Genomic DNA, 26,764 nt, shown 5'->3' on the forward strand with positions numbered 1-26,764 from the left:
ACGCAGTGCCACAAAACGACATGGCATGGACTCGACTAATGTCTGATGTAGTGCTGGAGGAAACTGACACCATTAATCCTGCAGGGCTGTCCACAAGTCCGTACGAGTATGAGAGCGTGAAGATCTCTTCCTAACAGCATGTTACAAGGCATCCCAGATATGCTCAATAATGTTCATATCTGGGGAGTTTGGTGGCCAACAGAAGTGCTTAAACTCAGAAGAGTGTTCCAAGCCACTCCTTAGCAATTCTGGACATGTGGGGTGTCGCAATGTCCTGCTGGAATTGCCCACGTCCATTGGAATGCACAATGAACATGAATGGATGCAGGTGATCGAACAGGATGCTTACGTACATGTCACCTGCCAGAGTCATTTCAAGATGTATCAGGAGTCCCATATCACTCCAACTGCACATGCCCCACATCAACACAGAGCCTCCGCCAGCTTGAACAGTCCCCTGCAGACCTGCAGGGTCCAAGGATTCATGACGTTGTATCCATACCCATACATGTCCATCCACACAATACGATTGGAAAAGAGGCTCGTTTGACCAGGCAATGTGTTTCCAGTCTTCAACGGTTCAAAGTTGGTGCTGATAGGCCCAGGGGAGGTGTAAAGCTTTGTGTCGTGCAGTCATCAAGGGTACACGAGTGGGCCTTCAACTCCGAAAGCCCATATTGATGATGTTTCATTGAATGATTCGCAAACTGACACTTGTTGATAGCCAAGCACTGAAAACTGGAGCAATCTGCGGAAGGGTTGCACTTCTGTCATGTTGAACGATTCTCTTCAGTAGCTGTTGGTCCTGTTCTTGCAGTATCTTTTTCCGATCACAATGATGTCGGAGATTTGAGGTTTTACCAGAGTCCTGATATTCACGGTCCACTCATGAAAAGGTAGCACGGGAAAATCCCCCCTTCATAACTATCTCGAAGATGTTGTAGTCCATCTCTCGTGTGCCAACTATAACACCATGTTCAAACTTACTTAAATCTTGATAACCTGTGATTGTAGCAGCAGTAACCGATCTAACAACTGCACTGGACAATTGTTGTCTCATATAGGCATTGCCAACTGCAGTGACATATCCTGCCTGTTTACATATCTCTGTATATACCAGTTTCTTTGGCACTTCAGTGTACTTGGCTCATCTGAGTTATACCTTATGGACAATGTAGCAAGGTGGAGCAACAAATTTATTTAATTTAAGATTGTGTGACTGCTAGCTAATTTTTTTACTGTACAAAAAAGGAAATTCTATTCAAAAATTTGTTTAATCCGCAAAGAGACCGATGAGCTGACCATAACTTGCCTTCAGATGGTACAAATCCCAGTAAATATAATAACAAATGATAGTAAGTACTCTTACATTTTGGAATCGCAGATTCCTTATTCAGGGGAGAAATAAGTAAATAGTTCAGTGACACTCCCACTAGCTGTTCTTTTCTTGGGGGGGGGGGGGGGGGGGGGGGGGGGGGGGGGGGGGGAGGCAGGGGCAGGTCACTCAGAAACCAAATTAAGGACTCGTGCGAGATGGGCAGATTTCTGCAAAATATTCTTAATTTAATAAATTACTGGAAAATCTATTAAAAATCTATAAGCTTACTTGTGAGTATTGTTCTTCTTTTCCATTGTTCTTCAGGGCTGCCACGAACTCTTCCATCCTTCGTGAATGGTGTCTCAAACATAAATGTGTTTATGTCATGTGATTGCTCAAATTCTGTCTGCCGCTCTTCCAATTCAGACTTTTCAAAATAGGGAGTCACATGAGTCACTTGAATGTAAGCATATTTTGAATCAAGGGCACTGGCATTTATCTGAAACATTTGCAGCACAGATAAAAAAATGCAATACACACATACTATAAATCTCTCTCTCTCTCTCTCTATCTATCTCTCTCTCTCTCTCTCTCTCTCTCTCTCTCTCTCTCTCTCTCTCTCTGTGTGTGTGTGTGTGTGTGTGTGTGTGTGTGCCAATTTCAACCAAACTTAGTACATTCATCCCTTACTGTCACACAACAATCACTCTCAGGGTACAAACCACCTACCTATCATAGTTCAGGAGATATATCATATCATAAACAATTAGATGCAAGAAAAACTGCTGCATCAAGTATGACGTTTAAACTGGTTCCACACTACTAACTCTATTCGCAATAATTTTTGCGAACAGTATCCATATATGCTGCTAAATGCAGCATCTGGACACAGTGATCACTACAACTGCATGGAGTACCCTAACGTGTCTCCCAGCAGACCGAGTTCTCAACTCATAACACACACTACTGATGTAGTGCCTCTGTTCATTAGCCTCGTTACCTACTACAAGTTGCCAATTCCCAAAGAGTTTGAACTTGGCGTGTATCTACATTGAAGGGATCATTGACTGTTGCCTTAATTATATATAGTATGTTCTTTCAGACATGTTCAAAAGAAAAGACAGCACATATGTAATTAACAATTATGAGAAGGAAAGTTGCTACCCACTATATAGTAGAGATGCAACTCTGCATCTCCGCTATTTGGTGAGAAGCAGTTTTCCTTCTCAATAATTGTTACAGTCCATCCTGGATTTTCCATTTTTGACATCTAATTAAGGCGGACAGGTCCGAAAGAACAGACACCACATGTTTAATTAAGGTATGACAGCCAATGGTCCATTCAGTGCAGATACACACCAAGCTTGAACTTCTATTTTTTATTTTACACATCTAGTTCCATAGGACCAAATTGAGCAGCAAATCTTCAAGGTCATGAAACATATCAATTCATGAAATTACAACATAAAGGTAACAACTGATAAAGTAAAATGTTTATTAACCCAAAAAAAGACAAGCCGTAAGTTTAGTTAAATGCAATCAGTAACATCACAGAGGAATTGGCTTAATTTTCCAAGGAACTCATCGACATAATAGAATGAGTAACCCATGAGGAAACTCTTCAGTTTCGATTTGAAATCACATGAATTGTTGCTAAGTTTTTTTAAATTCTTGTGGTAGCTTATTGAAAATGCATGCAGCAGTACACTGCACACCTTTCTGCTTACGAGTTAAGGAAATGCAACCCAATGCAGATTGGATTTCTGCCTGGTATTAACTGAGTGAAAGCTACTTATTCTTGAGAACAAACTGATACTGTTAACAAGAAATGACAGTAAAGAATGTATATATGTATCTGATGCGTTGGTATGTTGATAGAGACAATAACAAACACAAACACACACACAAATTTCAGTTTTTTTTAATTCTTGACAAGCAAGCGTGGTTTGCGAAAACCTGAAATTTGTGTGTGTGTGTTTGTGTTTGTTATTGCCACTATCAAAATACCAACGCTTTCATTTGGTAAGTTACAGCATCTTTGTTTTAAGATACATTTGTCGAACATGGAATGTTTCCCGAGAGAGGCCAATGTCAGAATACCCCAGACTAATGAACAGGGGTTGACAAGAGGTTCGCAAACTTACACCACTTATTGCTTGAACCGCCCATTTCTGAGCCAAAAATATCCTTTGAGGATGGGGAGAGTTACCCCAAAATATAACACCATACATCATACGTATCAAACTAGCACTCATTTCAGATACCATTTGAATAATAAAAATGGCAGCATCAAGTCTTTGAACAAGACCCTGAACGTGGGCTTTCCACAACAATTTACTATCTAGTTGAACACCCAGAATTTGAACTGTACAGCTTCACTAATATGCCCATTCTGTGAAATTAAAATGTTGGGTTTTGTTGAATTGTGTGTTTGAAACTGTAAAAACTGTGTCTTACTGTGATGTACCGTTAGTTTATTTTCTACAAGCCATGAACGTATGCCATGAAGTGGACAATTTGAAACAGTGCCAATGTTGTATACAACATCCTTTACTACCAGGCTAGTGTCATCAGCAAACAGAAATATTTTAGAATTTCTTGTAAAACTAGAAGGCATATCATTTATATAAATAAGAAACAGGAGTGGCCCCAGCGCTGATCCCCAGGGCAACACCCATCTTCCGGGTATCAGTGAGATGTTGCGAGTAATGAGGCTAATGAGCAGATGCACTATCAGTAGTGTGTGGTATACCTTGTGAATTTGGGTCTGATGAGAGGCATGTTAGGGTAGTCCATGTGGTTGTGGTGACCACTGTGTCCAGATGACATAGGAGTCAGAGCATATGCCTAGTAAGCAGGAGACCCAGGTTTGAATCCTGGTCTGACACAAATTTCTCAACTTGCCCCATTGATATAAAACAATACCCACTGGCAGCTAATGTCTTTAACTCCTTTGTATCTTGATTCATGGTGATTACAAGATAAAAATGGTATCTGTTCTTATAGACATGTCCAAAAGAACAGATACCACATATATACATAAACCTGAGGTAATTTATGACTTTTTATGTTCAATATCATTTGTTAGTTCTATTTAGTATGGCTTCCACACATTTAAGAAATATTTGAAGGTGGGATGCACATGTGTTTTATATGTAATCTCCTCTGCAGACTCTTTCCTTGTTTTCTACTGCTGAACCAAAATCTCCAAACAGTTTTACTAAGGCTGAGATTTTACGTAATCATACCATTTCATATTCCCACAAATTGTTATACCTAGGTATCGGATGAGTTGACCAAGTGGAGCTGTGATTCACCAATGCAAGTTTTTGAAGTGAAAAATTTTAGATTACAGAACTTTTTAAACAAATTTCACCACTTTGGAATCTTATTAAGTTCTAACTGAATATTTGAGAAACTATACTTTACAACACACAACTGCATCTAATATAAAATGTCTGATGTTATTATTAACAGTGTTTGTGAGGTCTTTACCATACAACATAAACAGCAAGAGTCCCAACACATATCTGGTGCATGCCTATAATTCCTCCTGCATCTCTCAATGACTGTTCATCTAAAACAACATGTTACATCCTCTAAGAGGAACCCCTTCCGTATTAATCTTGAACAGTCTAAACAGTGTGGGCAGTCAGACAGCACATGACATTAATTTCTTAACTACTTCAACTGGAACATCAAACTCCTTTAAGACACTCCCCATCTTTCACACAACACTCTGACTAGGATACCATGACTCAAACACTAGTACATCTCATCATCCAATAGCAGTGACAATTTGTACTGGTGATTTTCGGTATTATGTGCTGCCATAACAATTCCTTTGTCAGCTCACAAGGCAAACAAGTCCTTGATTTCTCACAGAAGACACCAACTTCATTTTTCCTCTGAGCTAATGTTAGATTTTGATGGTTTAGCATTTCCTAGAAAAAGGCTAAAAGTCAGTATAACATCCTCTGCCTCTACTACTACATCTATACTCCACAAGCCACCATATGGTGTGCTGCAGAAGGTACTACTGGTATTACTATTCAATCCCTCCTACTCCTTTCCATTCAGAAAATATGTGTGGGAAGAATGATTGTCAGTAAACCTCTACATTAGAACTCATTTCTCAGGTGTGGTCATTTCGCAGGCACACATATAAAATGTGCCTGACTCTTCCTGGAACATACTCTCCCAGAATTTCAATATAATACTCTCTGTGATGCACAACATCTCTCTTGTAGCATCTGTCACTAGAGTTTGATGTTCATCTCTGTACCACTCTTGTGCTGAGTAAATGAGCCCATGAGGAAATTTGCCACTCACTGTTGGATCTTTTCTATCTCTTCTATTACTCCAACCTGGAAAGGGCCCCCAGATTGGTGAGCAATATTCAAGAATTTGTCAAACATGTGTTATGTAAGCCATTGCTTTGATGGATGAATTATATTTCCGTAAGGCCCTTCCCATAAATCACAGCATGACACATGAGCTTGCTGTAGTCATTCCACTTTAGGTTGCTCCAGATGGCCACTCTTAGGTATTTTACAGTAATTACTGTTTCCAGTGATTCGTCACCAATAGTGTAATTGTACAGTAGTGGACTACTACTCTTATGCATGTCCAACATGTCACATTTATTAATTTTCAGACTCAACTGACAGTCCATACACTATTCATCAATCCTTTGCAGGTCTTATTGCAGTTCGCTATCTTCTTTTAGGAAACAGCACCATCTACAAACAGATTCAGAGAGCTTCCAACATTACTCACTACATCTTTACATACATTGTACACAGTAACGGTCCTATTACACTTGCCTGGGGCACTAGTGATATTACGCTTACAACTGTCAATTTTATTCTGTAAACATCTCTATCTGCAAGGAATTCCTGAATCCAGTCACAAATCTGGTCCAATATTTGGCAAGATTGTACTTTTTCCACAAACCAACAGTGTAGAACTGTATCCAATGTCTTCCTGAAGTCAAGGAACATGGCATCACCGATGTTTATGGTGATCTGAATTACACAGATGAACAGAGCAGAGTTTTGTTAAGAGCTCTGCTTGTAGAAACCAATTTGATTTTTATAGAGGAGATCCTTGTTCTCCAAAAATGTCATAATAAGTGATCATAGAACATGTTCCATAATTATACAACAGAATGATGTTAGGGATATATGCTCATAATTAGGTGCATCTGTCTGGTGACCCCATTAGAAAATGAGAATGACCTGTTCTTTTCCCAGTCACTATGAACACTTCACTGCTCTAGCAAGCTACGATAAATTTCTGCCACAAGGGGAGTTCTGCAGCATAATTCCTATAAAATCTTGCAAGCATTTTGTTTGTTTCAGATGCCTTTCCAGTATTTACATCTACATCTACATCCATACTCCGCAAGCCACCTGACGGTGTGTGGCGGAGGGTACCCTGAGTACCTCTATCGGTTCTCCCTTCTATTCCAGTCTCGTATTGTACGTGGAAAGAAGGATTGTCGGTATGCTTCTGTGTGGGCTCTAATCTCTCTGATTTTATCCTCATGGTCTCTTCGCGAGATATACGTAGGAGGGAGCAATATACTGCTTGACTCTTCGGTGAAGGTATGTTCTCGAAACTTTAACAAAAGCCCGTACCGAGCTACTGAGCGTCTCTCCTGCAGAGTCTTCCACTGGAGTTTATCTATCATCTCCGTAACGCTTTCGCGATTACTAAATGATCCTGTAACAAAGCGCGCTGCTCTCCGTTGGATCTTCTCTATCTCTTCTATCAACCCTACCTGGTGCGGATCCCACACTGCTGAGCAGTATTCAAGCATTGGGCGAACAAGCGTACTGTAACCTACTTCCTTTGTTGTCGGATTGCATTTCCTTAGGATTCTTCCAATGAATCTCAGTCTGGCATCTGATTTACCGACGATCAACTTTATATGATCATTTCATTTTAAATCACTCCTAATGAGTACTCCAGTTGCTGACCTGCTATTTCGTAGCTAAATGATAAGGGATCTATCTTTCTATGTATTCGCATCACATTACACTTGTCTACATTGAGATTCAATTGCCATTCCGTGCACCATGCGTCAATTCGCTGCAGATCCTCCTGCATTTCAGTACAATTTTCCATTGTTGCAACCTCTCGATACACCACAGCATCATCTGCAAAAAGCCTCAGTGAACTTCCGATGTCATCCACCAGGTCATTTATGTATATTGTGAATAGCAACGGTCCTATGACACTCCCCTGCGGCACACCTGAAATCACTCTTACTTCGGAAGACTTCTCTCCATTGAGAATGACATGCTGCGTTCTGTTATCTAGGAACTCCTCAATCCAATCACACAATTGATCTGATAGTCCGTATGCTCTTACTTTGTTCATTAAACGACTGTGGGGAACTGTGTCAAACGCCTTGCGGAAGTCAAGAAACACGGCATCTACCTGTGAACCCGTGTCTAAGGCCCTCTGAGTCTCGTGGACGAATAGCGCGAGCTGGGTTTCACACGACCGTCTTTTTCTAAATCCATGCTGATTCCTACAGAGTAGATTTCTAGTCTCCAGAAAAGTCATTATACTCGAACATAATACGTGTTCCAAAATTCTACAACTGATCGACGTTAGAGATATAGGTCTATAGTTCTGCACATCTGTTCGACGTCCCTTCTTGAAAACGGGGATGACCTGTGCCCTTTTCCAATCCTTTGGAACGCTTCGCTCTTCTAGAGACCTACGGTACACCGCTGCAAGAAGGGGGTCAAGTTCCTTCGCGTACTCTGTGTAAAATCGAACTGGTATTCCATCAGGACCAGCGGCCTTTCCTCTTTTTAGCGATTTTAATTGTTTCTCTATCCCTCTGTCGTCTACTTCGATATCTACCATTTTGTCAACTGTGTGACAATCTAGAGAAGGATGCACAGTGCAGTCTTCCTCTGTGAAACAGCTTTGGAAGAAGACATTTAGTAATTCGGCCTTTAGTCTGTCATCCTCTGTTTCAGTACCATTTTGGTCACAGAGTGTCTGGACATTTTGTTTTGATCCACCTACCACTTTGACATAGGACCAAAATTTCTTAGGATTTTCTGCCAAGTCAGTACAAAGAACTTTACTTTCGAATTCATTGAAAGCCTCTCGCATAGCCCTCCTCACACTGCATTTCGCTTCGCGTAATTTTTGTTTGTCTGCAAGGCTTTGGCTATGTTTATGTTTGCTGTGAAGTTCCCTTTGCTTCCGCAGCAGTTTTCTAACTCGGTTGTTGTACCACGGTGGCTCTTTCCCATCTCTTACGATCTTGCTTGGCACATACTCATCTAACGCATATTGTACCATGGTTTTGAACTTTGTCCACTGATCCTCAACACTGTCTGTACTTGAGACAAAACTTCTGTGTTGAGCCACCAAGTACTCTGAAATCTGCTTTTTGTCACTTTTGCTAAACAGAAAAATCTTCCTACATTTTTTAATATTTCTATTTACGGCTGAAATCATCGATGCAGTAACCGCTTTATGATCGCTGATTCCCTGTTCTGCATTAACTGATTCAAATAGTTTGGGTCTGTTTGTATTAGGTGACTGTAGTTGATTTTCTATTCTGCAACCATTTATCTCAATGCCTGCCATTTCGATGTTCATGCAATGACTGAAATAAGGGACCATATGGGATCTTTTGTGGTGAAACAATTACTAACAAAGAGATAGAGGGGCTGGCCAGTACTTACCTCAGCTCAGTACAGCTGATAGAAACACAAAAAACAACCGAAAATTTAAGTTCCTAGCTTTCGGAATAAATGTTCCTTCATCAGGGGGGGGAGAGGGAAACAGTTTCGGAAGACCAAACTCAGTAATTGAGTCTACTGTCTGTTGTTTTCCATTTCTGTGCCGGTATGGCCACTTAGCAACTGAATGGACGATTTTGATCAAGTTCCTGATTTTCCATTAGAGCAAAACTAGTTAACATTTTTAATCAGATTAGTTGGTAAAATTTTATTATCAAATTCATTAAATGACTTCCTCACTGCTGTCCTTATGCTCATTTTCACTTCATTCAGCTTTTGTTTGAGAGCTAGGTTTTGACTTCACTTAAATTTGTGATAAAGCACTCTTGTCCCAGCAGCACTGTAAAAATGCTACAGAACTGAGCATACGTGAATGCCTGCTGCACCATTTTTCTAACACACACACACACACACACACACACACACACACACACACACACACACACTATGCATTATATCCTCTCTTTAGAGTAATGTTATGTGTCTTCCAATTCTCTCATAGTGGAATAACTGTTGCAATTGAGATAAAATTCTCAAGCTTTCAAAAAAATTCTTCTCTATCATCATCAGAACTAAAAATTTTTGAATGTCCTGGTAAGCAACCTGTGTCCTAGAGGTGGGCCAAATTGATGAAGGCACAGAATGGTGTGTTAAATAGCCTGCCACAGGGCTGGCTTGCCGAGGCACAATAATGTCAACAGGCAAGTAGGGCCAGTGACACATTCAAAATTCAAAAACGCCATTCTTGCCAACCAGTAATTCTCTATTGTTTTCCTCTGTTTCTGTTTAGTGTCCAAGATTCCCATGCCCTATTAGGTGTGGACCTTCATGCTCTGTTAACATTACAGCAATACAATCAAATAGCAGCATCTTTTATAGTTGACTCCCAATATGCATTCTTCTGGCCAATATCATTGTCTCCCCAAATATTATTCTACAATTATTCTCTAGATAATGTTCTGCATTGGCTGAAATGTCCATGTTGCTTTATTTTATAGCACACTTGCGTTCAGCACAACATTCAGTGACAATGTGGATGGTTTGTCCTCCATAAATACTGCCCCATTCATAGGGACTACTGCACACAGCTGGCATCCTTTAATTCTGAGTATGAATGGCAATGAATGCTGTCATGAAATCAAGAATTTTATCTCACTTGAAGGAATTTAAAAGCAGAAAACATTTTATCCAGTAATGCTGCCATGAAAGATTCAAGAGGACACAAAAGACCTGTTGCTTGAAACTAGATTACATATTGCTGAATAAAGAAATATTTACAAATGCTATAAGGACTGTCACAGATAGATACTGGAATGTTAATCTTCTGTTCTTTCTGATAATGCATATGATCATCACATCATCATGATCTGGCATTACTGACAGCAGGATGCATTATTAACACTAGTGATCCAAACAAAAAGAGTGTCTCAAGGTTTGGGGTGGTATCATCTTTTGTAAGGGGAAGGACACAACATAGCAGTGGGCACAGTGACTTTACTCCCTTTGCTGCATCGACATCTCAACACAGACTACCACACCCAGACAATTCCTCAATCCTATGAATTGTATAAGAAAGTGACACTATTTATGAACCAATTAATTACTTGTTTTAAACAATGGAAAATAAAGGCTGGAATAATTACAATATCATGAAAAGGCTAGATTGTCACATATCATACAGCAGAAATGTAGAGTCACAGACATACACAACAGAAAGACTACTAAATGAGTAAGCTTTCAGCCAAAAGCCTTCATCTGAATTAGATAACATACACACACATTCATGCAAATGCAGCTCACACACATGATCACTGTTTCTCGCTGCTGAGGCCAGACTGCAAGCAACCACCCTCCTTCCACTTCACCCCTGTACGCTCCCACAAACAGCACTTTAGCTTCTCCCACCAGTGTCCTGCTCTGCCTCTCCCCCTCCCTACTGCTTACTCCCATCAGCCAGGTTGATCCTCCAATCATGTGCAATTGGCTCACAGTCTTACCTTGGCAGCCAATGTGTGTGTGTGTGTGTGTGTGTGTGTGTGTGTGTGTGTGTGTGTGTGTGTGTGTGTGTGTGCTTATGTGGTCTAATAAGAAGAAGGCCTTCTGGCTGAAAGCTTACTTGTTTAGTAGTCTTTTTGTTACACCTATCTGCAACACAAGAGTCTCTGATGTATGGTAAGTAGCTATCTATCCTTTTCATAATACTGTAATTACTTGTTTAGACACTGTGGGATGATACTAAAGGATCTGTACTTGGAGCTCCATACATAATGATGGACTGCATATGGTTAATCAATGACTGAAGAATGAGTACCCTTGCTCTGTTACAGAAGTTGTAAACGATGAGCCATACCTTGGCTGGTATGGTTTAATAAGGGACATTAAAAAAGAAACAAGCCAGAGGCATAATTATAGAAACGACTACCTGTATGTTAGAAGTATTGACCCGAGCTGTTGAGACACTTATCCCACTGTAACACAAGGCGGTGAATGGCTGTCTCATAAAATTCCTGGGGCTGCGATATTAATCAGTTCAGCACGTACAGCTGGATGTCGCCATACAAGGTGAAACAATTGTCCCTCGGTGCCTTCTCAAGGGGACCAAAAGATGGTCCCCCTCCGATTCACTTCCTGCAGCACGGGACAACAGTGAATGCCCAGTGTTATTCGCAAACCTTGATCGCCCTTCACCAACCAATCAAATCAAAATGACGAGGCAATCTCACCCTTGGGGTCATTCTGCTCCACGACAATGCAAAGTGTCATATGGCCAATGCAGTCGCAGCACTCTTGCAGAAATTCAAATGGGAGGTTCTCAGCCACCCTCTACACAGTCCGGACCTCTCTCCCTGTGATTATGCCATTTTTGGTCCCCTTAAAAAAGCTCTGAGAGACAAATGATCCACCTCAGACGATGACATCCAGCTTTATCTGCTGAAATGGTTAGCATCGTAGCCCCGGGAATTTTATGACACAGCCATTCTCTGCCTTGTGTCACAGTGGGACAAGTGTCTCAACAGCCAAGGCCAATACTTCTTACATACAGGTAGTGGTTTCTGTAATTATGCCTCCGGCTCATTTCTTTTTGAATGCCCCATATATAAAAAATTGCATGTGGTTCACATATTCAGAATGCGTAATTAACATATTTCAGCAACAATTTCACAATTGTTGGCTATGGATTTTTCACTCTGATATCTGCTGTTTCTGGTGGTTGAAGTTATTTTGTACAAATATTTCATGATCCTCCTGCCCATCCTTCTTATATGCCACCTAATGAATAAAGTAAGATTGTTATGGAAAATCAGAACAGCTGTGTGACTGGGCTGAAGACTTTCTCACAAATAGAACACAGCATATACTTTTCAATAGTCAGAAATTTTCAGACATGGAAATAACTTTAGGTCTTATAGGTCCATTAATTTCCATAATAAAACTGGGTGATCAAAAAGTCAGTATAAATTTGAAAGCTGAATATATCACAGAATAATGTAGATAGAGGGGTACAAATTGACATACATACTTGGAATGACATGGGGTTTTATTAGAACCAAAAAAATACATCAGTTCAAAAAATGTCCAACAGATGGCACTTCACCTGATCAGAATAGCAATAATTAGCATAACAAAGTAAGACAAAGCAAAGATGATGTTCTTTACAGGAAATGCTCAATATGTCCACCATCATTCCTCAACAATAGCTTTAGTCGAGGAATAATGTTGTACACAGCACTGTAAAGCATGTCCGGAGTTATGGTGAGGCATTGGCTCAGATGTCATCTTTCAGCATCCCTAGAGATGTCAGTTGATCACGGTACACTTGCGACTTCAGGTAACCCCAAAGCCAATAATCACACGGACTGAGGTCTGGGGACCTGGGAGGCCAAGCATGACGAAAGTGGCAGCTGAGCACACGATCAGCATCAAATGACGCACGCGAGAGATCTTTCACCCGCTATCTGTCAGACATTTTGTGAACCCCCCTCCCCCCCCCAAATAAAACCCCATGTCATTCCAAGCATGTGTGTCTCTCTATCTACATTGTTGTTGTGGTCTTCAGTCCTGAGACTGGTTTGATGCAGCTCTCCATGCTACCCTATCCTGTGCAAGCTTCTTCATCTCCCAGTACCTACTGCAACCTACATCCTTCTGAATCTGCTTAGTGTATTCATGTCTTGGTCTCCCTCTACGATTTTTACCCTCCACACTGCCCTCCAATACGAAATTGGTGATCCCTTGATGCTTCAGAACATGTCCTACCAACCGATCCCTTCTTCTGGTCAAGTTGTGCCACAAACTTCTCTTCTCCCCAATCCTATTCAATACTTCCTCATTAGTTATGTGATCTACCCATCTAATCTTCAGCATTCTTCTGTAGCACCACATTTCGAAAGCTTCTATTCTCTTCTTCTCCAAACTATTTATTGTCCATGTTTCACTTCCATACATGGCTACACTCCATACAAATACTTTCAGAAATGACTTCCTGACAGTTAAATCTATACTCAATGTTAACAAATTTCTCTTCTTCAGAAACACTTTCCTTCCCATTGCCAGTCTACATTTTATATCCTCTCTGCTTCGACCATCATCAGTTATTTTGCTCCCCAAATAGCAAAACTCCTTTACTGCTTTAAGTGTCTCATTTCCTAATCTAATTCCCTCAGCAGCACCCAACTTAATTTGACTACATTCCATTATCCTCGTTTTGCTTTTGTTGATGTTCATCTTATATCCTCCTTTCAAGACACTATCCATTCCATTCAACTGCTCTTCCAAGTCCTTTGCTGTCTCTGACAGCATTACAATGTCATCGGCGAACCTCAAAGTTTTTATTTCTTCTCCATGGATTTTAATCCCTACCACGAATTTTTCTTTTGTTTCCTTTACTGCTTGCTCAATATACATATTGAATAACATCGGCGAGAGGCTACACCCTGTCTTACTCCCTTCCCAACAACTGCTTCCCTTTCATGTCCATCGACTCTTATAACTGCCATCTGGTTTCTGTACAAATTGTAAATAGCGTTTCGCTCCCTGTATTTTACCCCTGCCACCTTTAGAATTTGAAAGAGAGTATTCCAGTCAACATTGTCAAAAGCTTTCTCTAAGTCTACGAATGCTAGAAATGTAGGTTTGCCTTTCCTTAATCTTTCTTCTAAGGTAAGTCGTAAGGTCAGTATTGCCTCACGTGTTCCAGTGTTTCTACGGAATCCAAACTGATCTTCCCCGAGGTCGGCTTCTATTAGTTTTTCCATTCGTCTGTAAAGAATTTGTGTTAGTATTTTGTAGCTGTAGCTTATTAAACTGATTGTTCGGTAATTTTCACATCTGTCAACACCTGCTTTCTTTGGGATTGGAATTATTATATTCTTCTTGATGTCTGCGGGTATTTCGCCTGTTTCATACATCTTATTCAGCAGATGGTAGAGTTTTGTCAGGACTGGCTCTCCCAAGGCCGTCAGTAGTTCCAATGGAATGTTGTCTACTCCGGGGGCCTTGTTTTGACTCAGGTCTTTCAGTGCTCTGTCAAACTCTTCACACAGTATCGCATCTCCCATTTCATCTTCATCTACATCCTCTTCCATTTCCATAATATTGACCTCAAGTACATCGCCCTTGTATAGACCCTCTACATACTCCTTCCACCTTTCTGCTTTCCCTTCTTTGCTTAGAACTGGGTTTCCATCAGAGCTCTTGATGTTCATACAATTGGTTCTCTTACTGCAAAGGTCTCTTTAATTTTCCTGTAGGCAGTATCTATCTTAACCCTAGTGAGATAAGCCTCTACATCCTTACATTTGTCCTCTAGCCATCCCTGCTTAGCCATTTTGCACTTCCTGCCGATCTCATTTTTGAGACATCTGTATTCCTTTTTGTCTGCTTCATTTACGGCATTTTTATATTTTCTCCTTTCATCAATTAAATTCAATATTTCTTCTGTTACCCAAGGATTTCTACTAGTCCTTGTGTTTTTACCTACTTTATCCTCTGCTGCCTTCACTACTTCATCCCTCAGAGCTACCCATTCTTCTTCTACTGTATTTCTCTCCCCCATTCCTGTCAATTTTTCCCTTTTGCTCTCCCTGAAACTCTGTACAACCTCTGGTTTTTTTAGTTTATCCAGGTGCCATCTTCTTAAATTCCCACCTTTTTGCAGTTTCTCCAGTTTTAATCTACAGGTCATAACCAATAGATTGTGATCAGAGTCCACATCTGCCCCTGGGAATGTCTTACAATTTAAAACCTGGTTCCTAAATCTCTGCCTTACCATTATATAATCTATCTGATACCTTTTAGTATCTCCAGGGTTCCTCCATGTATACAACTTTCTTTCATGATTCTTAAACCAAGTATTAGCTATGATTAAGTTGTGCTCTGTGCAAAATTCTACCAGGCAGGTTCCTCTCTCATTTCTTAGCCCCAATCCATATTCACCTACTACGTTTCCTTCTCTCCCTTTTCCTACTGCCGAATTCCAGTCACGCATGACTATTAAATTTTCATCACCCTTCACTATCTGAATAATTTCTTTTATTTCATCATACATTTCTTCAATTTCTTCGTCATCTGCAGAGCTTGTTGGCATATAAACTTGTACTACTGTAGTAGGTATGGGCTTCGTATCTATCTTGGCCACAATAATGCGTTCACTATGCTGTTTGTAGTAGCTTACCCGCATTCCTATTTTCCTATTCATTATTAAACCTACTCCTGCATTACCCCTATTTGATTTTGTGTTTATAACCCTGTAGTCACCTGACCAGAAGTCTTGTTCCTCTTGCCACCGAACTTCACTAATTCCCACTATATCTAACTTTAACCTATCCATTTCCCTTTTTAAATTTTCTAACCTACCTGCCTGATTAAGGGATCTGACATTCCACGCTCCAATCCGTAGAACGCCAGTTTTCTTTCTGCTGATAACGACATCCTCTTGAGTAGTCCCCGCCCGGAGATCCGAATGGGGGACTATTTTACCTCCGGAATATTTTACCCAAGAGGATGCAATCATCATTTAATCATACAGTAAAGCTGCATGCCCTCGGGAAAAATTACGGCCATAGTTCCCCCTTGCTTTCAGCCGTTCACAGTACCAGCACAGCAAGGCCATTTTGGTTATTGCTACAAGGCCAGATCAGTCAATCATCCAGACTGTTGCCCTTGCAACTACTGAAAGGGCTGCTGCCCCTCTTCAGGAACCACACGTTTGTCTGGCCTCTCAACAGATACCCCTCCGTTGTGGTTGTACCTACGGTACGGCTATCTGTATCGCTGAGGCATGCAAGCCTCCCCACCAACGGCAAGGTCCATGGTTCATGGGGGGAGGCTATCTACATTATTCTGTGGTTTATTAAGTTTTCAAATTTATACTGGCTTTTTGATCACCCTGTATATAAATGACCAAGTGGACAACGTTGGAAACTACATGAGGCTTTTTGCGGATTATACTATTATTTATAGAGAAATCCAAGTGCTTGAAAGAGGTACTGAAGACCTGCAGGGGATTAATGCTTTGTTCCTACTGTATGATTACGTCACTGCAGAACTATCACAGGAACTAGTCACATTCATTAAATATCTAAGAGCAACTGAGTGTATGGATTTGAAACTGAACATCTATAAAATACCTAGGAGTATGCATACAGGGTTTTTTAAAGTGAAACAAATACATAAAATCAACTGCAGGTACGGCAGATGACAAACTGAAGTTCATTGGAAGAATCATTAGGAAATGCAATCCACCAAGAAAGGTGGTAGCTTCTGAAATCCTTGTTCAACCAATACTTGAATATTGCTCATCAGTCTGATATCTTGTATCACATACGATCAATGGACACGATTGAGAATATCTAAGGAAGGGTTACACATTTCATTAAGGTCCATTTAGCAAGTGTGAAAGTGTAATGAAGAATCTCAGGTGACTCCAGTGGCAGAAGCTGCAAGAAAGGTGTCCTGTACCAGGGTGTGGTTTACTGCTAAAATTCCGTGAGTGTACATTTCTAGAAGGGTCAACCAATATACTTATTCTTCCTATGTACAGGTATGTCTTGTGAAAAAAATGTGAATGTAAAATTAGAGAGATCTGAACTCACATGGAGGCTTACCAACAATCATTCTCCCTGTGACCCACTAATGACTCAAACAACATATTAATGACCCAAACAGGACAAGAGGAAAGTGATAATGGTACAAAAAGTATCCTCCACCACACACTTTAAAGTGACTCAGAATTTAGATGTAGATGTATTCCACTGGTCTCCTTTAATGTGTTATTCTGGGATCCTGCTCTAAAGCAACACAGGGTCTCAGTTTTTTAATTATATTCAAGGTAATTTTTCTTGTTTTGCAAGTTATAAAATTTTTTAATTTGTCTTCAAGATCAACACTTACCGGAGCAGAATCCATTATAATTTTGACAACTTCATGGCCAAATTTGTCACTGTACAACTTTTTAAGCCTTTCAGATATTTCAGAAAGAGACGTCAGTTTTGGCTCCTTATATATATACTCATTTCCATGCTCTTCTTCAAAATATGCCTTAAAATTGAACAAAAAGCAGTATGTAAATACTGACTGTATTTAATATTTATATTTAATTAATATTACTTAATATTTCTAAAAACAAAATTGATGTGACTTACCAAACAAAAGCGCTAGCAGGTCGATAGATACACAAACAAACACAAAGATACACACAAAGTTCAAGCTTTCGCAACCAACGGTTGCTTCTTCAGGAAAGAGGGAAGGAGAGGGAAAGACGAAAGGATGTGGGTTTTAAGGGAGAGGGTAAGGAGTCATTCCAATCCCGGGAGCAGAATCCTTGTAATCTCTACATACTGATAATGGTTGATAAGAAAGTAACAGTATATGATACATAAAACTGTGACAATAATACACAAAAGTAAACACACATCCACATTTGATCACTGAATAAACAAAGACCTAATTTTCTGTGAAGAAATACAATGACTAATTGTATGATGAGACTATGTGTTTTGTATCTGTCTGAAATCAGTTAGTCTTCACTGATGATATAATAATATGGAATGAGTGTGAAGTGGTAGTACAAGTTAAACAAGATTGCTGGATAAAATACTTACACGGACAGGTATCAAAATCAGCAAAACCGAGACACTATGATTAGTAAATAATTTAGGAGTTACAGGAGATCATGCAACGAGCAGCAGAAGTGTTAATCGCCAATAAGTAACACACAAATGAGAATGAAAGCTTGCTAGTGTTTGGAAGCAGTCCTCCAACAAGCTGCACACACACACACACACACACACACACACACACACACACACACACACACACAAAGGTAAGTCTTGCTACACTGTCTCAAATAAACACACAATGCTGGAGTTAAGAATTAAGGAAATGGACTATGGTGGCCAGTGGATTGTGTCGGGCAGGGCTGACAGAGGGAGAAATAGACATGAAGAATGGTAGGACTTGGGCAGCTGGTGACTCAAAGGGCAGCAGTAGGTGTGATAGCTAGGAATGTGGGAGGGAAGGGTGGCAGATGCATGGACTGGGCATGTCATACAGAGTACTGAAGCCAGTGAAGTGAGGAGGTGGTGTGGATTGGGGTGAGGGGGTGGGGTGACATGACAGAGGAAGGGAGTATCATTCAGTAGAGGATGTGTGGACAGTGGGTTAGTGGGGATTGAGCACAGGAGGATAACAGTGTGAAAGATATGTTACAAAGGTAACTTACATCTATGTGGTATAAAAAGGAAGTGCCGAGTGGTGAATTGGGCAGGTCTTGCAGTTGAGTCTTTCACAATAATATGACATGTGTAGCAAAGGGGTTGGGGGGTGTGAGTGGTGTAGGGACGGACGAGGATGTTGTGTAAGTTAGGTGGGCAATGTAATGCCACTTTTGGAGGGGTGGAATGAACTTGGGTAGAATTTTCTCCATTTCTGGGCAAAGAATGAGATTCAGTTTCTCCAATCCAGGCTTTATATTAGGTGGTTGGAGGATTAGAGATGTGTGATCACATGGCACTGGAAAACTGTTTGAGAACGAGGTTTGGGGGTTAGTGCTTGAATGTGAAGGCACTTGTGAGACCTTCAACATACTGGGCAAAAGAATTCTTGTCTATCCAAATACACAGCCCATGGGTGGTCAGGTTGTATGGAAGTGACTGTCTGGTGTGGAAGGGGTGACAGGTATCAAAATGAAGGTACTGCTGGTGTTTTGTGGGTTTAATATGGACAGAGGTGGAGAAGGTGTCATCAAAGAGGTGTAGGTCAACATCCAGGAAACTGGAAAATTGGGTTTGTGGTGTATGCAAGGCTGCAACCCTGTATATTCGTCACCACACTTACATATATCCTCCACGGGCCAGATACAGCCCCTGCTGCACCTTGGAGGTTGTTTGTCAACAGAAGAGTTGCCAAGTCATTTACTGCAATACACCTATTCGCATTCACATGTACGTCTGACACCGCACCTGTATTCTTTTGCACAGTTCAGCCCCTTGACAGCCAGCTATCCTCTGGGCTCCAAGCTGACCATCAGCCGCCTCAACTTTCTACTATGGACCCTATGCCTGCTGCAGATAGAGCCTTTTTGCCCTTGTTGTGAGTACCACATGGCTTTGGACTTCCGTTTGCCAAACCCAAGAGCACTGCTTTATAGATCTGGCATTCTGACTGCCCACGGGCTCACAGTCTCATAGGCCCATGTAATTATGGCACCTAGCCACTCATCAGTCAACTGTCTCTGAGCTTCTAGCCTTGTGGAACTATGTCATTACTTCTCTACGGCAACACCCCCCCACCACTGTTACAGTCATGGAATTCGTCATAATGAGAAACTGTTGGGCATCATCAAAGATCGACATTTCAGTTGTAATTAAGCTAAGTGGACATTCGTCCTCAGATGCTGTACTGAGTTTAGTTTTTGGTTAATAAGCAAACAGTTGTTTTTTCATGTGCATATCAATCACTATCATGGTTCACTGATTGGCTATTGGATACTTCAGCTGGCGATGAGGAGAATTGGCTTCCCCTGTGTTTTAGTGTTTCGAACTGTGTATTAGTTCATTTTGCTAGAGAGTGGTTTTGTTTTCAAAGTTATGGATTTTTGTTTTTATATGGATGCTTATTGTGTTGTGATGGTCAATATTCGATGTTGATAGTCACGATCTGTGCAAACAAGTACCACGTGAGGACTGTTCTTTCCTTCAGTTCTGTAGTCGAGTGTCAATTTGGTTGTCTCCAGATTTATAGGCATTCGTTTTGCAAATAATGTCCAAGCTTGTCAGAAGCTGCAAGTCTGTGAAACTTGTTTCTTGTAGTAATTCTCTTCTCTGCACAGTTCAGGTGGCCTGCTCATGTGTTGCTGAAATGTGAAATTTTTAACTGATGCTGTTGGTCTGCATTGTTTTCAGTGTTTCTTTGGAGAATTTTTCATACTTCGTGACGTTCTGATTCAATTTCACTGCAGTAGTCTGAGGTCTTTCGCAATTATCATGTCTGTCCAATCGTCAGAGCTGTTTTTGACTCAAATAATTCAACAACAGTGGCAGTCAGAGGTGTCTTTGACCCAAATAATTTAGTTACAGTGGCAACAAATTCCGAAACTGCTGCAGAGTGTAACTCAGCTCAGTTAGGTGCTAACTTCGGTGGCAGTGTCTTGGCAAGCTACTCTCACATGTACCGAAGTTCGACAACCAGAAGTTGGACTGGGCCATATACCATCAACAACTGGAGATGCATTTCATGGCATCCAGCACACAACATACACAGTGCAGTGCTAATTTTATTGCACATGCGGGTGCTTTTTTTATTTTGTTAGTTTTTCCGAAACTCTTATGCAGAGGACACAGACTATGACTTACTAGTGAAACAGTCAGATGCGCATTTTCGTAGTAACAGTTGCCTCCAGTCATGCCAAGCATGTACCAGTTTCCTGATTAGTGAAGGACCGTCTTCCTCACAGTGCTTAAGTGAGCATGATCGTGATTAGTGTCCAGATTGGGTGTCCAAGAGTTGTGTGTGGACCACCTCTGGTCAGGTTGTTTGCAATGTTGCCATGACATGTGGCACTCTGTTTCTTGTTCCCACAATTCTCTCGTGGAAGTGTCTCTGCTATTCACCCAGCCCTTGCACATGATGCCATAAGATGCCTATCCTCTTGTCTGAACCCTTTTGATGTCATGCTGGCACTTCTGCTTTTGCCTGCCCTTTTGATGATGGTGCCAGCCTTTTCGTCAGTCCAGTTGTTGCTGACCCTGTCATGGTCAGCCCTCCTGTCTTTGTCATCCCTGTCGAGAACACTATCAGACTTCTCATCAGTCCAGTTGTTACTGGCCCTGTGGTGGCCATCCCTCCTGTCACTGATACCACTGTCGACAGTGATGCCAGCTCGCTTGTCAATATGATCAACAGCAGCCCTTTCAAGGCCAGGCTTCTTGACAATGACTACTGTGACTGGTCTGATCGTCCCCGATGGCACCACTTAGGCTGCACCAGCAGCCACTCTGAACATTACTGCCGACCCCACTGTGGATCTCATCATCCTCGCTGGCACCGCCAGCCCTGCCAAGCATTCTTCCAGACCTTTGGTTGCGCCTTCATCGAAATTTCCCTGCAAACTCTCCCTATGACAGGCTTTCTCCATCACACACAGTGGCCAGCTGCTACTCCCCTATGCAGACACGGGGTGCTTGTTTTTTCGGGGTCATTTTCTTGTGCTGTTCAGTTGTTTAGTTCAGTATATTCACACACATTGCAATGAACTTTTGGAAGTTCTTGTGAAACTGATATTATGTGCTTTTTTCTATTCTTGTGTATCAGGTGTCAATGGTTATGGCACACATGTTCAGCAGTCTTGTTCATTGTATCTTGCATTCTTATTCAGAGGTTTGTGCAATTCCAATGGTTCTTTCTGTGCACAGGGTTTTGTGTATGTTCAATGTGGCATGCAAGATTGTCTTACAGTAATCAGTAACTTGTTAGCAACATACTTCCAACTCCAAACCCACCACCTCATTCCTCATACACCTCCCCAACTATAAGGGTGTTCTGGAAAGATATGCCTCCAAATTTCTCTTTCTCTTCTAAATACTGGTTGTTCTAAATACTTGTTGAGGTTCATGTGCCATGCATACTACTTGGTCAACTTTCCCACTCTGTTGATGCAAGTTGCAATCCTATGCCACCAGATGGCTACGAACTGTAGCGTGCGGCATGGCAGTGTGTAACGTAACTATGTTGGTGTGTGAGAAACATCATGCTATAATTGACTTTCTTATCACAGAAAACCTGTGTACAATCAAAATCCATAGAAGGATGAAAGCTGTGTGCAGTGATGACTGTACCAACATCAGTAATATGCAACACTGGGTTGTTCATGCTTGCAATGAAAGAAATGGCGGTCCTAACCTCAATTAGGGTGACAGAGCTTGAAGTGGACAACTGCATACGGAAACTAACAAGACTCATTGGTATCGAGCTAATGAACTCATCAGAGAAAATTGTCAGATAACACATACACAGCCCCCAGGTCAGTGTGGCATATCACAAGAGCATGTGCAGGTTATCAATGCAGAACTGCGGTGCAGAAAATTATGTGCACAGTGGGTGCCTCGAATGCTCACTCCTGACATGAAACAGAGGGGATTCGACATCTGTCAACAATTTCTTTTGCATTTTGACTGAGGGCAATGGGTTCCTTAATAATACTGCAACTGGTGGTAAAAGCTGGGTTCCCCATTTTGACCCCAGAATCAAGAGATGATCAATGGAGTTCCACCACAAAGGATCACCGATACCAAAAAAATTTCCAAGACCATGACATCCACAGAAAAATTCATTCTTGCAGCATTCTTGGATGTTCAAGGTGTGGTGCATTAGGAATTCACGCCTAAATGCACCAGATATTGTGGGACCCTCAGACAACTGAAAGCAAGAATTCAAGGAGTTCTCCACATATGGAGCACCCTCTCATTCAGCACAACAACGCCAGACCACGCACAAGCACTGCAACACCTACAACAATCTGACATGTAGGGTTCACTGTCATCAAGCATCTTCCATGCAATTCTAACTTGGCCCCATCAAATTTTCACCTGTTTCCAAGACTTAAATAACAGATTTGAGGACATCACTTTGATAGTGATGAAGTGCTGCAAGCAGAGGTGAGGCTGTGGCTCCATCAACACAGACTAACATTTTACAGTGACAGTATCGACAAACTGATCTCTCATTCGGAGAAATGTGTTCATCTCCAGTGTGACTATGTTGAGAAATAAATATACCGAAAGGAGGAATAAAGCTGTAGAATGTTAGTAGAGCGAGTTTATTTAAAAAGCTTTGAGAGTTTTCACATAAAAAATTTGGTGGCATAACTTTTCAGCATGCTCTCCTACATCCTCACACACAATTACTTTTCCTTTGAGAGGAAAGTATGTACATAAACCTGTGGCACAGGCATGGACACACCCACATAGTTCCCTCCTGTACATATTTTTTATGGGCCATCTAGAGAAAACATTCTTAACCTCTCAAAACCTAAACCTCATCTGGTTCAGGTTCACTGGCAATACCTTCATGAACTTTACTAAACAGTCAGGACATGCTATGTTCATTCCTCCAAAACCTCAACCCATTTTCTTCCATCTGCTTTACCTGGTTCTCCTCAAACCAATGTGCCACTTTCCTGGACTTTTGACTTCCACCTCTGTGATGGCTCCATCCACATTTCATCTGCATTAAATCCACCAACCACCAACAGTACCTGAATTTTAATATTTCTCTCTCGTTCCACACCAAAAAAACTCATTCTTATGTGACCTGTTCATCCCTGGACAGCATACTTGAAGTGCTGATAACTTCCTTGCCCAGTACGCTGTACTTTGTAAATAGCAGAAGGCCAAGAATACTAACAAAATTAAAGTGTCAGAAGCAGCAGTCCAATATATTACATCATGGAGTTCAGAACATAAAAAGACACAGGGTGATAAGTGTTTATTCGAATGCTAAGTTGTCTGATATAGCACTGGGAGTTTATGATTATTTGTTTTTGAGGGACAATAATCTGACCAGGTATTCTTGGTCAATGCTAATTTATTTCGGTCCGTGGCATGGTTCACCTAGTGGTAATTCACTGAGCACACATGAAATGTTACCCAAGTGTAGTTAAGAAATATGTAATTTACACCGGCCTAGGAAATATATGCAAATGTCCAAGTTCCTTAAGATAGCAACTATGCCCTATGCTTATGATGATATGAAAATGTGTGATTCATTTAGGAATTGGAAATTGATTCTTGGCCTTCTGCCTCGGCCATTGGCTGCTACAAAGACTATGAAACAGCGATTTGATGAATATACTATATTACATACATTTTCAATTAATTCTGTATTCAAGTTTTGTGTAAGAGATTCTGATATTGAGTAATAAATATTTTAGAACATAGGGAGTGTTTTTGAAGTCAATCATTCGCCCCTTGCTATCGACGATCAATGGAGTTACATTACAGTTGGCTACATCCTGCGCCTCATTCAGAAGCCTTCTCAGACACTAGACTCCAAACCTAGTCTTCAAGCAGATTTCTCTTGCCATAGACTCACACACTTCTAATGTTCCACCATCCCCAAGAATCAGCTCTCTTGTCACCCGATATCACCCTGTACTGGAGTAACTGAACCATATCCTTCACTGAGGTCTGATTACGTAGTCATGTCCCAAAATCAGAAACATCCTACCTAAGATCTTTCCCACTCATCCAAAAGGGGTATTTTGTCACCCAAGCAACCTACACAACATCCTGGTCCACCCCTATGCCAATCCCACCTCCAACAGTAAACCCACTTCCAACCCCTTGACACAGAGGTCAAGGGGTTGGCACTTCCTACTACAATCCTATCACAGGATTATTCTACCCCATTAGAGGCAGGGTCACCAGTGAAAGCAGCCATGTCACATACCAATTCTGTTACAACCACTGATCAGCTTTTTATGTCCCTATGATGATCAATAACCTGTCCAGTAGAATGAATGGTCACCACTAAACAAAGCAGATCACCCAGTGGTGCAACATACTAGAGTTCAATGGCTGCTTCACACTATATGTAGCATCTGAATCCTACCCCCACCCCACCCCCTCCCACCTAAGCACAGGATTTTATGAGCTATGTAGATGGGAGTTACACTTGAGAAACGTCCCTCACTCCCACAATCCTCCTAGATTCTATCTCAATTAACTCACTGCCCACACACTATCCAATAGTTTCCCCTTCCTCTGTCCAGTCACCCCCTGCCCATAAATGCTTCCATATCAATTTCATAGAGAGCTGCACCTCACTAGCTGCAGTACCCATGTATCAAATGCCTAGCCTGTGACTTGCCACCACATTCCCTACCCAACCCCCACCCCACCCCCAACCCAAATTCCTAGCCTTCCTCTGTGATGATAGTTACACATACTGAATTCATCTTCCTGCTGCCCACCTCTTTCCCATCTACCTACCCCCATCAACACAGTTCTGACCTCAGCCTATTTGCAATACATTTTTCAAATAGTATCCACATATGCTGCTGAATGTACCTACAAATTGTATAGTTGTATGAAATGTACTTCAACAGAGATATGCAGTCATAAACACTGAGATGCATGAAAAGGAGTGGGGAAAGACAGGCAGATACATTGGTAGAGGTCTGCAAATTAACAGTGTGGGAGATGAGAATGGCGAGGAGATGATGGACAGAGGGAGTGGAAACTGTTTGGTGGAGGGTGTGGGGACAGTATGTTACCGTCATTTGGGGCAGGGATAATTGCAGGAGCTGAGAATGTGTTGCAAGAACAACTCCCATCTGTGCAGTTCAGAAAAGCTGGTGGTGGAGGGAAGGAACCAGGTGGCTTGGATGGTGAAGCTGCCATTGAAACCAAGGGTGTTAATATTCAGCTGGATGTTGTGCCACAGGGTGACTTTGCTCTTTGCCACAGTTTGATGGTGGCGGCTGATCCTGGTGGACAGCTGGTTAGTAGTCATGCCAATATAAAAAGCTGTGCAATGATTACAGCAGAGCTGCTAAATGATATGGCTGCTTTCACAAGTGGCCCATCCCCTGATAGGGTAGGATAAACCTGTGACAAGACTGGAATAGGCAGTGCTGCGTGAGTAGATTGGGCAGGTTAAGCACATGGCTTTTCCACAGGGATATGATCCTTGTGGCAAGGGGTTTGGATTGGGAGTGGCAGAGGGATGGACTAGGATGATGTGGAGGTTGCGTGGGTGACAGAACACCACTTTAGCATGGGTGCGAAGTATCATGGGTAGGATGAACCTCATTTCAGACATGATAATAGATAATCAAGGTAGGGGAATGATTCAGAAATACACAAAATAGCTGCTGATGGTTGTGAGAGGAGCTGGGTAAGTGATAAGACACATAAAGCTGCCTAAAAATACACTCCTGGAAATGGAAAAAAGAACACATTGACACCGGTGTGTCAGACCCACCATACTTGCTCCGGACACTGCGAGAGGGCTGTAAAAGCAATGATCACACGCACGGCACAGCGGACACACCAGGAACCGCGGTGTTGGCCGTTGGCCGTCGAATGGCGCTAGCTGCGCAGCATTTGTGCACCGTCGCCGTCAGTGTCAGCCAGTTTGCCGTGGCATACGGAGCTCTATCGCAGTCTTT

At 41.5% G+C, this 26,764-nt stretch overlaps 1 protein-coding gene across 2 annotated transcripts in view; it reads right to left on the reverse strand.

Annotated features, from left to right (window-relative positions):
* The window catches only part of LOC126273114 (dedicator of cytokinesis protein 9), a 319,479-nt gene that overhangs the window by 43,564 nt on the left and 249,151 nt on the right, over positions 1 to 26,764 (reverse strand). For both annotated transcript variants that reach the window (XM_049976565.1, XM_049976564.1), the window contains 2 exons: positions 17,488 to 17,634; positions 1,607 to 1,817 (listed from right to left, as the gene is read on the reverse strand). In XM_049976565.1, coding sequence (XP_049832522.1) covers positions 1,607 to 1,817; positions 17,488 to 17,634 — 358 coding nt within the window. The remainder of the gene's footprint in view (positions 1 to 1,606; positions 1,818 to 17,487; positions 17,635 to 26,764) is intronic.

This window comes from Schistocerca gregaria, chromosome 5 (genome assembly GCF_023897955.1).
Source record: "Schistocerca gregaria isolate iqSchGreg1 chromosome 5, iqSchGreg1.2, whole genome shotgun sequence".
In the NCBI taxonomy this organism is placed as follows: domain Eukaryota; kingdom Metazoa; phylum Arthropoda; class Insecta; order Orthoptera; family Acrididae; genus Schistocerca; species Schistocerca gregaria.